Raw genomic sequence first — 13,963 nt, forward strand, 5'->3', positions numbered from 1 at the left:
TACAGACAGGTCAGGGATGATTTGAGTAAGGTTATAAAAAAAGTAAAAGGCAGGCAGAGATAAAACTAGCTAGAGCTGGGAGTAAAGATCCCAAAAATTATATAGTTATTACAAGGTCAGTGATAAAAGAAATAAGGATAGGATTGGACCACTCAGAAAAGATGGTGTAGTAGTGGATCAAAATGAAGACATAGTAGAATTATTGAATGAACAATTTTCTTCAGTATTTACTAGGGAAAGAATAGGAAATCCTGTTACAAACAGTGCGACGAGTAGTTTAAGAGCTTTAGAAAATATTGATATAAAACTGGGAATTATTAGGAAATTTATTCTTGAACTAGACGATAGGAAAGCTAGTGGTCCTGATGAGCTACATGCCAGAGTACTTAGGGAGGGTGTAGACAGTATTTCTGAAGCACTTAAGTTAATCTTTGAAAGATCACTTAGGTTTGCTGAGATACCTCAGGACTGGAAGTTAGCTAATGTTACACCAATATTTAAAAAAGGTAGGAAGGATGATGCGAATAATTATAGACCGATCAGTTTAACTAGTATAGTATGTAAGATACTAGAGAAAATCATTAAGGGTAGTATTTGGGAGCATTTAAATGAGAATAGATTAATTAGAGATACCCAACATGGCTTTAGATCAGGGAGGTCCTGTCTTACAAATTTGCTCGATATCTTAGAATATATTACCAAGGAGTTAGATGATGGAAATAGCATAGATGTTATATATCTAGATTTTAGCAAGGCATTTGATAAGGTACTGCATAGGAGGCTAGTGTACAAATTGAGACTACATGGGATAGGGGATAGGTTAGTTGATTGGATTAGTGAATGGCTTTCTGATAGGAAACAGAGAGTAGTATTAAATGGGGCAATGTCTGAGTGGAAGGAAGTGGTTAGTGGGGTACCCCAAGGATCAGTGCTAGGACCTCTTCTTTTCTTGGTGTACATTAACGATTTAGATATAGGAATTAGTAGCAAAGTATCAAAGTTTGCAGATGATACTAAGATAGCATGTGCAGTACAGGGTGAAAAGGACAATTACAGAATACAACGAGACCTGGACAGGCTGATAGCATGGGCAGACAGGTGGCAGATGGAGTTTAATTCTAAAAGTGTCAGGTTATGCATTTAGGTAAAGACAACACAAACTTTAGCTATGAGATGGAGGGATGTTGGCTAGAGGCAGTAGAGGAGGAAAGGATTTAGGAGTAGTGATAGACAGGACTATGAAATTTTCAAAGCAATGTTTAGAAGCAAGAAATAGGGCAAATAGGATCCTGGGTTTTATAAATAGAAATGTTAGTTATAAAAGTAAGGAAGTGATGCGTAGCTTATATAATTCCTATGTTAGGCCCCATTTAGAGTATTGCATACAGGCCTGGTCACCCCATTATAGGCAGGATATCAACATGTTAGAAGCAGTTCAGAGAAGAGCAACTAGGATGATACCAGCATTAAAGCACCTGGAGTATAGAGATAGATTAAAGGAATTAAACATGTTTTCATTTGAGAGGAGATGTATAAGAGGGATATGATAGAGTTATTTAAAATGTTCTCAGATACAAACTACATAGATGTGAGATCTTTCTTTACCTTAGAGGAGGAAGTAGGACTAGAAATCATGGCAGGAAGATTAGAAAGCAAGGCTGCAGGTTAGATATAAGAAAATATTTCTTTAGTCATAGGGTGGTAGACTTCTGGAATGCATTGCCAGAGAGGGTTGTAAATAGCACTAGTTTGACAATGTTTAAAAACAGATTAGATAACCACTTAAATTTATTAGATTTATAATTATGTATAGCGCTGCATGATAGTTTTTATAAGAAATTTACTATAGTTAAACAAAACATGATCCCCATGTATGGGGATCACAGATTGTAGAGGAGTTGGCTGCAGAACTTAGCCCTGTTAATGGGCCAAATATTTAGAATTAGTATATAATGTATTGTGTACTTGTAAGTGTATCTTTAAGTACTGATGACGAGGTCGCTGTGTGACTGATACAGGATAACCTAGATGGGCCCTGGTGGCCCTTTGTTATCCTATTATTTATGTTATGTTATATGTTATATATCACACTGGGGTTTACACAAATGATAGTATGATATAGTAAGGAATTATATCATCATAACTTATTTTGGTAAGTGTGCAATGATTGAGATTCTTCTTAGGCTGTGCTGTCCAAGTATGTGTGGTCATTTGTGACTTATGGAATGCTGATACTGAAGCCAGATTTCATCCAGAGTTGGGGATGAGAAGGTGATGTGGTGGACCCCATCACCAGAAAAACAACCATTCACAAAGCATAACATTGAATTTAGGCTATCAAAGAGTTGGCAAGAGTAAATGACAACAAATCCATATACAAATATGCATGGAACAACAATAACTCCTTTAAAAAAAAATAACATGTAATCAATCTGGTTAATTTTCAAAACTTTATACATACTAGGATAAGCTATGTAACAAATAGTTCCCCCAAAAACCAAGAAATATGAATTAAAATAGGATGGCTGGACACGCATTACCACATATAGTTGGACAGCACAGCCCAAGAGGAACCTGATCATCACACACTTACCAAGGTAAGTTACTCGATCTAATCATTTCTCATCAACTGTGCATCCAACAGCATGATGTCATGCATGACTGTTTGTAGCCTCATTCTCAACATAACAAAAACATTGAAACACTGAATGTGCATACATACATGTCTATGCAATAACAATAAACAACCAGACCTAGGAAAAATCATTACATGTTCCCAGCATATGAATTCAGAATGTTAAGTCTAACAAGAACCCACAAGTAAACTGGTCTTGTTATAATGTTTAGAAAAATGAGATTCACATTGCCAACCAATAGCCTTCCTAGTTTTTCCCAGGCCATTGCTGTTCTAAATGCTTTAGAAGTGGATGCTGACCGAACTGAATATGAGTTAAATCAATTCTCACTTATCCCAGATTCTCTCATTACATCCTAAACCCATCTAGTAATTGTGACCTTTGATGCTGACCCAAAAGGTTTCCTGGTTTGTTAACAACAGTTATTCTGATCAGGCCTTACTCTCAGCTTGTTTATTAACTGTAAATATGTCCCTATGGCATCAACAATACATAGATTATCATTCAAAGGAAATGTACTAAAATTTACCTCTTGCAAATGATGCTTGACATTAGCTGTTTTAATTAAGTGGATCACCAATTCTAAAAAAATTATGTAATTCTGAGTAAGGAACATATTCCTGATGTCCAAACAATCAATGCTTTGAAACCTTTGCCCAGACAAACCCATGAGCAAACTTGCCACTTTTTGGTTTAATTTGAAAGAGACAATTGGTTTTTTTTTTTTTTTTTTTTTTTTTTGCTTCCCCAACCATCAAAAGTCTTTAGTAGCAAATCAGGATCCCATGTAAATCCATCCCTAGGCAGTTTTGAGTGTTGTTTAGCCACTGACCTCACAAACAAGCACACAATTTCATGGTGGCTCACTGGAATTCCATTAATCTTAGCTACTGTAGAGATAGCTGACCTCTGGCTGCATTGAAACTACTGTAACTGTATCCTGAACCATCTACTTTACCCTCATTGAATAAAAAGAGTAAATGGTACAACAGATTACTTAAAGGGGGTGGGAATGGATGAACCTGTTTTCAGAAACAAAACTCATTCCATACATTTATGTCTCCCACATAATCAGAAGGGTTTTTTCTCATCCCAGTCCTTAAACAGAGAATCTGTTACCTGGTCCGAAATTCCTGCCCTGCAGAAGGATTCCCTGACAGAGGTCACACCGCCATGCGCAGATCCCTGACTGGGTGCATCCATTTTGTATCCTGAGGCAGATATACAGTAAACACCTTTGAGGAAGAAGTTGAGGAACATCTTCCAAAAGAAAAAGCTCCTCTGCAAACCAAGGTTGAGTTTTCCATATTGGCAGTATTGCTAATACTGAACCTTTCTTCCCTTATTTTCCAAATGACATCTTTTATGACTATAAATGAAGGGAAAGCATAAAGAAGAGAAACATTATTCCAATGGATTGAAAAACATCTGTGCCCAACGCCTCAGGATCTGATTTCCAAGAATAGAAAAGTGGTAACTGAGTGTTAAGACGAGTAGTAAAAAGATCCAGAGAAGGTGCTCCATAAATCCTTCAAATGTCCCTAAAAGCAGTGGGCATTAATCTCCATCCTTGTTGAAATCACTCTCATGGAAGGCTAAATCAGCTATGAAATTCATAGAAACTTTGATGTATTCAGTAGACAAAACCATGTCCCTCTCACAAGCTCAGTCAAAAAACTCCTGTTATGTTCAACAAGGTTGTTTAATATTACCATAATTATTAATGCTCACAACAATTATGGCATTATCCAACTTTATTCAAAGTAAAATTCTTAAGCAAAACAATCTCAAGTCAAAAAGGAATAGTTCTCTAGTCCAAAATATGAATAAGACCTTCCTCATGTTCAGCCTTGTGGTCACTAGTAATGTTGCCACTCGCACATGCCCCGAACCATACAATCAAGCACCCGTGGAAATAAATAAATCTGAGGCTAATGTACGTATTGATTCCACACACAAATTAACATAAGTTGTCCACCAGCATATTACCCATTTTGCTCTCTGAATCAGGCATAGTAAGGTGTCAAAATCACCACAACTTTGTTTAAGAGTCTCATTCCTCAGAACTTCTATTTATCTGTATTCCAAGGTAACCCAATGTACAGAAAATCCTGCCACATCAACATATCCAATAAAAACAGCCAGATCTCTGATTTTCACCTCATCCATTTGCAAAGACTGCAATCCCAACTTTTTAATCTTTATGGCCTTACCTTGTGTGAGCTTAAGTCACTAGAATTTATTACAAAAAACAAAAATTCTACGGTATGACTGGGTCATGTTGATTGTAAAACCTAATTTATCCATCAAGTAGCCGCTCATGAGCGGCCACACCTCTAAGTCCAGGAACCATCTACCAAGTACGTACTGGGTGTGGTATCAGCACTCCATAAGTCATGCATGATGTCACACTGTTGGACGCACAGCTGATAAGGAATTACTGTACTTCGGTTAAAGTAAGAGAGAACTGATTATTGATCATCTATTATGTATATGCTAGTAATACAGATGTTGACATACTGTATTTGATAGCTCATAAGACACACATTTCCTCAAAAAAAAAAAAAAAAAAAAAAAAAAAAAAAAAAAAAAAAAAAAAAAAAAAAAAACTCAGGAAATGAGCCTGCATCCTATGAGGCCAAATTTCAGCATTGAGGCAGTGGTTGGTGGTAATCTATGGTAATAGAAGCTCTAAAATCAAACCCCCAAACATCTTCACACATGTAAACAAAGTGATGATTTGGTACTACACTACAAAAAACTCTTTCTTTCAAGGTAACAATATATAATAGGTCATACTTACCAGTAATTCATATGAATAACACCAGTCAAGAAGAATTTTCCTAAATGACCATACACTATGCATTGCCTGTACCTAAAGAAAAAGAAAAGAAAAAAAAAAAAACTATGTGCAATGTGCCTCCCTCTAAAGTGTTTTTTTATGCAGTTTATCAACATGTTCAGATATATTTTGGCATAGTATTGAAACTCTACACTATCATAACCCATTATCAGTGGTTAAAATCTTTAGACCTGCACGAACTTAAAATCTCAGATATAATACATTACATGAACTACTTGATGCCCTTAGCTTTGGAGATGAATTTACATTCCTGTTAGAAAAATAGTATCAGAGTAAGAAACAACAAAACCAAACATGAGGTAACCAGCACTTTAGAATAACAGTAATTAAACCATTCTTTAAATAGTGACTGGGTGCAGCTTCAGGGAGAACACAACCTAATGCCTCAATACTTATAATTTTTCAGGGAGAATTTATTATAAGACATTAATACTTTGCAAATTGTCACCTTAATTTCCACGACATTTATTATATATATTTTTTAATCCAACTTATGGTTCTTTTAAACATAAAGTATTAGGTTCATATTGATGTACTTCATATGAAATAAACTAAGAGCAATACATGGTGATGCCACATACCAATATCATTTACAGTCCACTGCTATTACATTCATGTGCACCAGAATTTTTCTATACGTAGGAAATTGTAAAACTGAAATACGTTAAAAAATCTACATACTAAAAACACAAAATATATAATATTCTGATGTTCACAATATAGAATGGACAAGATTTTAAAATAAAGTACAAGCATCATTGAGTGAGATTGTGCTGTTATCTGCGTCACATTACTTTTCAAATGCAAAAAGGCTTTCATCATATAAAATGCATACTTAATCATTATAATTTCTATTATATCATTTTCATCATGTAAAATGCATACTGAATCATTATAATTTCTAGTATATCATAAGTGCAAACACTATTTATCCAACTACAACATAGGTCAATGAAGACAATCTTGTCCTTAAAAGATTCTAAATCTCAATGTAGTGTTTAAATTCAAAGAGGATGGAAATCCCTATTTCAAATTTCTCTAATAAGAGCCTACCAAATGCTTAGTCCTACCAGCCCATCTCTGTCTTGGTATTAGTATCAATGTGGTTTGTGCTTCCTTTTGTGTAAATAAATCTACATCTCTCAAATGTTTCTCACACCTACTCATAGCATGTAAGCAAATTTACCTCTAGTGAAGCTAACTAGAGGTTTGGAATACATTAGCAATTTATGCATTATAGGATTCTGCATTTCAGTCTTTTTATGATGTTAGGGCAAATAACAAAAAGAAAAAAAATCACAAGAGTCTGTTTCCATACACACTTAAGTCCACTGATACTGTTTGATGGTATAAAGAAGGAAGGAGGAAGCTCAAAGAATTGGATGGGATTCTTGAAATTTCGACCACTCTAAAAGCACAAATGCACATGTATGCATGCATGCACATACTCACACAAATACATATAAGCTAAAAAGGCAAAAGATAAGGCTTGGAAGAAACTCAAAATCCAGAGAAATGAAAATAACAGACAGCAGTATAAGGATGCAAGAAATCAATATACTAGAGTAAGGAGAGAAGAAGAAACTTTGAGAAAGATGTGGTGAGAAAAAGATAATATGAACCCAAGCTTTTCTACAAATTTATAAATGATAAGATGAAGAATAAGAAAATATTAGAAAAATAATTAAAAGAGAGAAGACATACCAGATATACCAAACAGCAAAGGAATTGAGCGAAATAATGAATGAGAGTTTCAAAACTGTTCACTGAGGAAGAGGAGTTTAAAGAACCATATATGACACTGCATTGTCAAGGCTTCCAGGAAATCGTGGTGCACAAAGAAAACATTACAAGATTATTAGATAATTTGGATGTCTGAAAAGCAATGGGGCCAGATGGTGTATCAGACTGGGTGATAAAAGGATATAAAGAGCAGCTGTTAGATCCGATTTGGGAAATGATTACAAGTTCATTAAGAGAAGGGAGAGTACCAGTGGAATGGAAGAGAGCCAACGTAATGCCGATATTTAAAAACTGAGCCATTAAATTACAGACTGGTGTCATTTACAAGTGTTATGGGGAAGATATGTGAAATTGTTATCAAAAAAAATGGGTTAAATATCTGGAAAAAGAACAAGTTATATCGAACAGACAATTTGGGTTCAGGACAGGATGGTCATGTGTGATGAACTTACAAAGTTTCTATGCAAGAGTAATAGAAAGACTGGAGAGCAGAGATGGATGGGTGGACACTATACCTGGACATAAAAAAGGTTTTTCTATAAAGTCCCTCGTGGCAGACTACTTAGGAAGTTAGAGAACAAAAGAGGACTGAGAGGAACTTTCTTAGATTGCATAAGGGATTATTTGAAGGACAGAGATGAGAACCGTGATCATAGATACATACTCATCTTGAGGTAAAGTAACGAGTAAAGTGCCACAAGGGTCGGTTTTAGCCTACAATATGTTTTACGTATATGTAAATAACATACAAAATGGGGTAAGCATTTATATTAATTTGTTTGCTGATGATGCAAAATTGCTAAGAGTAATCAAAACCTGGGAGAACTGTTTGCTGCTGCAGGAAGATACTCGTATAAACAAAATCTATGAGTGGAGTAAGAAGTGGAAATTGGAGTTCATCGCTAAGAAATGTCACGAAATGGAATTGGGAAAGAGTAAAAGAAGACTAGTATGGCACTATCTGATGGGAGAGGAACAAATAATGAAGACTAAAGAGGAAAATGATCTAGCAGTGATTATACAGGAAAATCTGAACCCCTAAAAACACATAAGTAAGATATCTGGATTAGCATATAAAATGTTGGCATCTCAATTCATGAACAAAAAATATGATGAAAAAAATCATTACGAGCATGATATGTCCTAAGCTGGAAAATGCAGGTGTGGTGTTGTCACTGAGGTCTAAAAGAGATATTAGAAGATAGCTACAAAGATGGTGCCAGAACTAAAGAACCTAACATATGAAGAAAGGCTGAAGGAAATGGGACTGCCAACCTTACAAGATAGAAGAGAACAAGGAGACCTAAAGTATAAAATGTAAATAAAACTGAAAAAATAGACAAGGAAGACCTGGTGCTGGTGACAGAAGCAGCTAGAAGGACAAGACGACATGTAAAGAAGATTTGGATGAGGCAGTATGTGAAGAATATTAGAAAATACAGTTTTCCACATAGAATGGTGGAAAAGTGGAATACATTAAGTGATGAAGTTGTTACAGTGCATTATGTGCATAGCTTTAAAGAAAAATTGGATAAATGGAGACATGGAGAAGGACACTATAAGACCCACTCGAACCCTGTACAATACAACTAAGTAAATACACACACATCATATGACATCCATAAATTAGCCTTTTGTTCTTCCTAGATAGCAACTATCGGTAATTAAAACCCTGAATCTCTCATTTACAGACAGATATTATAATCATTACACCAAGTAAGTAGTAGACACCTACCAAAAGGATAATTTACTCCCAGCAAGGTCTAATAGAACTAGTTCAGGGGGTGCTGTGAGCTTTCTATTAAAACTAGTTGTGATCTAGCTGAACGTTTCCCATTGTCTCTCACAACTCAAGGGGGCAGTCACACCCTGCCCTCTAAAGACAACTCTCCTTCTCATAAAACTACATGCACTTATCACACACACACATAAATACACCCTTCACTTCAAATTCAAAATTTAAAATGGTGACTCCAAATCCAGCCTTAGAGTCCTCTTCTGGGAAGGGACCACAAATGTCCCCAGATCGGACTGCTTTCTCGGTGGCGACCCAAAATGTCTTGACACCTCCCTCAACTTTTACTTCATTAACTTCTCCAACATTCGTGGTCTTAGGTCTAATTTTCAATCTGGAGAACACCACTCAACTTCAATCTTCTTTTCCTCACCAAAAAACAGCTGTCTGAGGCAACTGACAGTAGCCCCTTTTCTGTTCCCTCCTACTTTCTCTATCCTCATATTCGCTCCTAAGCTGGATGTTGTGTCTATGTGCACAACGACTTAACTTGCTCTTGTACTCACGCTCTCAATTCTACTGACTTTTCACCAACTGGCTTAGATTCAATATTCACTCTCTAACTAAACTTATTTGTGCTATCTCTCTCCTAACTCCTCTGACTACAGTAAATTCTTTGACTATTTAACTTCCAAAGTGGAGCACATTCTGTTCCTCTACCCTTTTGCAGAGATTTTCCATCCTTGAAGATTTCAATGTTCACCACCAGCTTTGGCTTTCCTCCCCCTTCACTGACCATCCTGGTGAACTAACCTTCTACTTTGCTATCATCCATGACCTAGAGCAACTGGTGCAACACCCTACTCATATTCCTGACTGTCTTCGGGGGACACGCCCAACATTCTTGATCTCTTCCTTACCTCTAATCATTCTGCTTATGCCGTTACCATATCTTCTCTGTTGGGGTCCTCCAATCACAATCTCATTTCTGTATCTTGGCCTATTTCTCCAATCCCTCCTCAGGACCCCCAAAAGCAGAGGTACCTCTGGCATTTTTCCTCTGCCAGTTGGGGGAACCTGAGGAGGTATTTTGCTGATTTTCCCTGGAATGATTACTGTTTCCGTGTCAGAGACCCATCTCTGTGTACTGAACTCACAACAGAGGTTATAGTGTCTGGCATGAAGGCACACATTCCTCATTCTTTTTCTCAACCAAAACCTCCTAAACCTTGGTTTAACAAAGCCTGTTCTCTTGCTATATGTGATAGAGAGGTTGCCCACAAAAGGTACTTGAGCCTTCCATCTCTTGAATTTCATGCACTTTATATTTCTGCCTGGAATAATGCCACGTCTGTTCTTCAACTTGCCAAACACTCCTTCATAAATAGAAAATGTCAGAATCTTTAAAAATCTAACTCCCTTCATGACTTCTGGCACCTGGTCAAAAACATTTCCAATAACTTCACTTCTTCATCTTTCCCTCCTTTATTTCATCTTGATGGCACCACTGCCATCTGTTCTGTCTCTAACTCTGAACTCTTCTCTCAGACCTTTGCTAACAACTCCACCTTGGATGATTCTGGATTTGTCCCTCCCTCTCCTCCTCCCTCTGACTATATCATGTCTTCAATCAAAATTCTTCATAATGATGTTTTCCATACCCTTGCTGGCCTAAACCCTTGGAAAGCTTATGGACCTGGTGGGATCCATCCTAATATTCTTAAAAACTGTGCTTCCATGCTTGCACCTTACCTGGCCGAACTCTTTCAACTTTGTTTATCAACTTCTACCTTTCCTTCTTGGTGGAAGTTTGCCTACATTCAGCCTGTTCCTAAAAAGGGTGACCATTCTAATCCCTCAAACTACCGTCCTATAGCTTTAATCTCTTGCTTGTCTAAAGTTTTTGAATCTATCCTGAATAGGAAGATTCTTAAACATCCGTCACTTCACAATCTTCTATCTGATTCCTAGTATGGTTTCCATCAAGGTCACTCAACTGGTGATCTCCTGGCATTCCTTCTTTTGGAGATTTTGGTGAAACTTTTGCTGTTGTGTTAGACATATCAAAAGCTTTTGATAGAGTCTGGGACAAAGCTTTGATTTCAAAACTGCCCTCCTTCCGTTTCTATCCTTCTCTCTGTGACTTTATTTCAAGTTTCCTTACCAATTGCAGCCATGATAGACGGCCACTGTTCTTCGCCTAAATCTATGAACAGTGGTGTTCCTCTGGATTCTGTCCTATCACCCACTCTCTTTCTATTACTCATTAATGACCTTCTTAACCAAACTTCTTGCCCTATCCACTCCTACGCTGATGATACCACCCTACATTTTTTCACATCCTTTCAGAGATGTTCAACCCTTCAGGAAGTTGACAGATCATGCAGGGATGCCACAGAATGCCTGACTTCTGATCTCTCTAGGATTTCTGATTGGGGCAGAGAAAACTTTGTAGTTTTTGATGCCTCAAAAACTCAATTCCTTCATCTATCAACTCAACACAACCTTACACACAAGTATCCCCTCTTCTTTAATGACACTCCAACTGTCTCCCTCTTCCACACTGAATATCCTTGGTCTGTCCTTTACTCATAATCTGAACTGGAAATTTCACATTTCATCTCTTGCTAAAAGCAGCTTCTATGAAGTTAGGCATTCTGCAGTGTCTCTACCATTTTTTCTCGCCCCTCCAACTGCTAACTCTACTAGGGCCTTACCTGTCCTTGTATGGGGTACTCTTCACATGTTTGGAGGGTTCCACTCATACAGCTTTATTAGATAGGGTGGATTCAAGAGTTTTTTATCTCATCAACTCCCCTCCTCTGACTGACTGTCTTCACCCTCTTTCTCACCCCTGATATGTTGCATCTCTTTCTATCTTTTATTGCTATTTTCATGTTAACTATTCTACTGATCTTGCTTACTGCATGCCTCCCCTCCTGAAGCCTCACTGCACAAGGCTTTATTCTTCCTCTCATCCCTATTCTATCCAACTCTCTAACATGAGAGTTAATCAGTTCTCTCAATCATTCATACCTTTCACTGGTAAATTCTAAACTCCCTCCCTGCATCTGTATATCTGACTTCCTACGACTTGACTTCTTTTAAGAGGGAGGTATCAAGATATTTGCTCCATAATTTTGGCTAACTCTTCTTATCTTTTAGAGAACCAGCATTCAAGAAGGCCTTTCTTTTTTAACATTGTGTTGCCCTTTCTCTTTTACATTAAATAAAAAAAAATGTAGTTGCTGTTTATTATGTAGCTGTACTGTATAAGGAGCTGCCTCGTCACAGTGGTACCATGTGTGCATGGGGGCCAATGGGTCCTAAGATTCAAACTCTGGGCATGGTCTCGGGTTATGGATGGCATCTACTTTGTGTAGTGAATTCTAAACCAAAATGCTTCCATTATGAAGCATTGTCCTATCTCTGATTCATTAAGGAAATCTGGATGTAAGATCCAACAAAAGCTGTAAACATATCAATAAAAAACAGTAAAAAATACTCACAAAGGTGGGCTCCTAAAATCATGACTGTCATATATCTAAGCTTACTAAAAAATTGGAGGCTCATGCAACAAGTCATACACGATAAACCAGAAAATAACAAGTCAAGACAAATGTTATCTACATTATACATCTGCAAGTCATTTGAAATAAGCACAGCATCTATATACACCAAAGTCATTAATTAATGAAGCTTCTTAAACAGTTACGAGTCAGTCAAATTTCCTCCAGGAGACAAAATAATGTATTAATCACCAGCTCAAGGAAAAGGACACAGAAAGTGGATTATAGCTCTCCAGTTATAGAGCTGTTATGTTATAGAGAAAAGATAAAATAGGGAAAGGAGATACCAACTTAACTCTGATGGAATTAAGCATCAGACAATCAGATAGTATATCAATTTATTTGCTAATGATGCAAAACTGCTAAGAGTAATCAAAACCTGGGAGGACTGTTTGCTGTTACAGGTAGATATAAACAAAATCTATGAGTGGAGTAAGAAGTGGAAATTGGAGTTCAATGCGAAGAAATGTCACATAATGGAATTAGGAAAGCGCAAGAGAAGACCGTTATGGAACTATTTGATGGGAGAGGAACAAATAATGAAGACTAAATAGGAAGAAGATATAGGCGTGATTATGCAGGAAAATCTGAACCCCTAAAAACACATAAGCGAGATATTTGGATTATCATATAAAATGTTAACTAATATAAGTGGCATTTCAATTCATGGATGAAGATATGATAAAAATCCATCACAAGCATGATATGTCCAAAGCTGGAATATGCAGTTGTGGTGTGGTCTCAGAACTCTAAGAAAGATATAAGAAGATTAGAACAGATACAGAAGATTGCTACAAAGATGGTGTCGTAACTAAAGTATCTAACATATGAACAATGGCTGAAGGAAATGGGACTGTTAGTTAAACTTACAAGATACAAGAGAACAAAGAGACCTAATAACAATGTACAAGATAGCCAATGGCATTGAAAAGATAGACAAGGAAGACCTGGTGCTAGTGACAGAAGAAGCTAGGACAAGAGGTCACATAAAGATCAGGATGAAGCAGTTTGTGAAGGATATTGGAAAATACAGTTTTCCACATAGAACAGTGGAAAAGTGAAATGCATTGAATAATGAAGTTGTTACAGCACATAATGTGCATAACTTTAAAGAAAAATTGGATAAATGGAGACATGGAGACAGGACACTATGAGCCCCACTCAAACCCTGTATAATAAAACTAGCTAAATACACACACACACACACACACACAGAAATTGTTGACACCCGGCGCGGGCAGCACACACACACACACACACACACACACGAAAGTTACAAAAGAGCAAGAAATGAATATGTGTTGATTAGAAGAGAAGAAAGAAAGAAACAAGAAAAGGATATAATTGATAAATGTAAAGACCAACCAAGGCTTTTTTACAGACATGTGAACAACAACATCAAAAATAGAGAAAGTAT

At 36.8% G+C, this 13,963-nt stretch overlaps 1 protein-coding gene across 13 annotated transcripts in view; it reads right to left on the reverse strand.

Annotated features, from left to right (window-relative positions):
• LOC123518851 (monocarboxylate transporter 1-like) overlaps positions 1 to 13,963 on the reverse strand; it is a 132,128-nt gene that overhangs the window by 41,075 nt on the left and 77,090 nt on the right. The window contains exon 13 of one of the 13 annotated variants that reach the window (XM_045279899.1): positions 3,764 to 3,847. The exons of the other annotated variants lie outside the window; for them this stretch is intronic. Within the exon in view, the coding sequence (XP_045135834.1) occupies positions 3,846 to 3,847 (2 nt within the window). The 3' untranslated portion in view covers positions 3,764 to 3,845. Of the gene's footprint in view, positions 1 to 3,763; positions 3,848 to 13,963 lie in introns of those variants that run through there. 13 annotated transcript variants of the gene reach the window in all.

Source organism: Portunus trituberculatus, chromosome 44 (genome assembly GCF_017591435.1).
Source record: "Portunus trituberculatus isolate SZX2019 chromosome 44, ASM1759143v1, whole genome shotgun sequence".
Taxonomy (NCBI): domain Eukaryota; kingdom Metazoa; phylum Arthropoda; class Malacostraca; order Decapoda; family Portunidae; genus Portunus; species Portunus trituberculatus.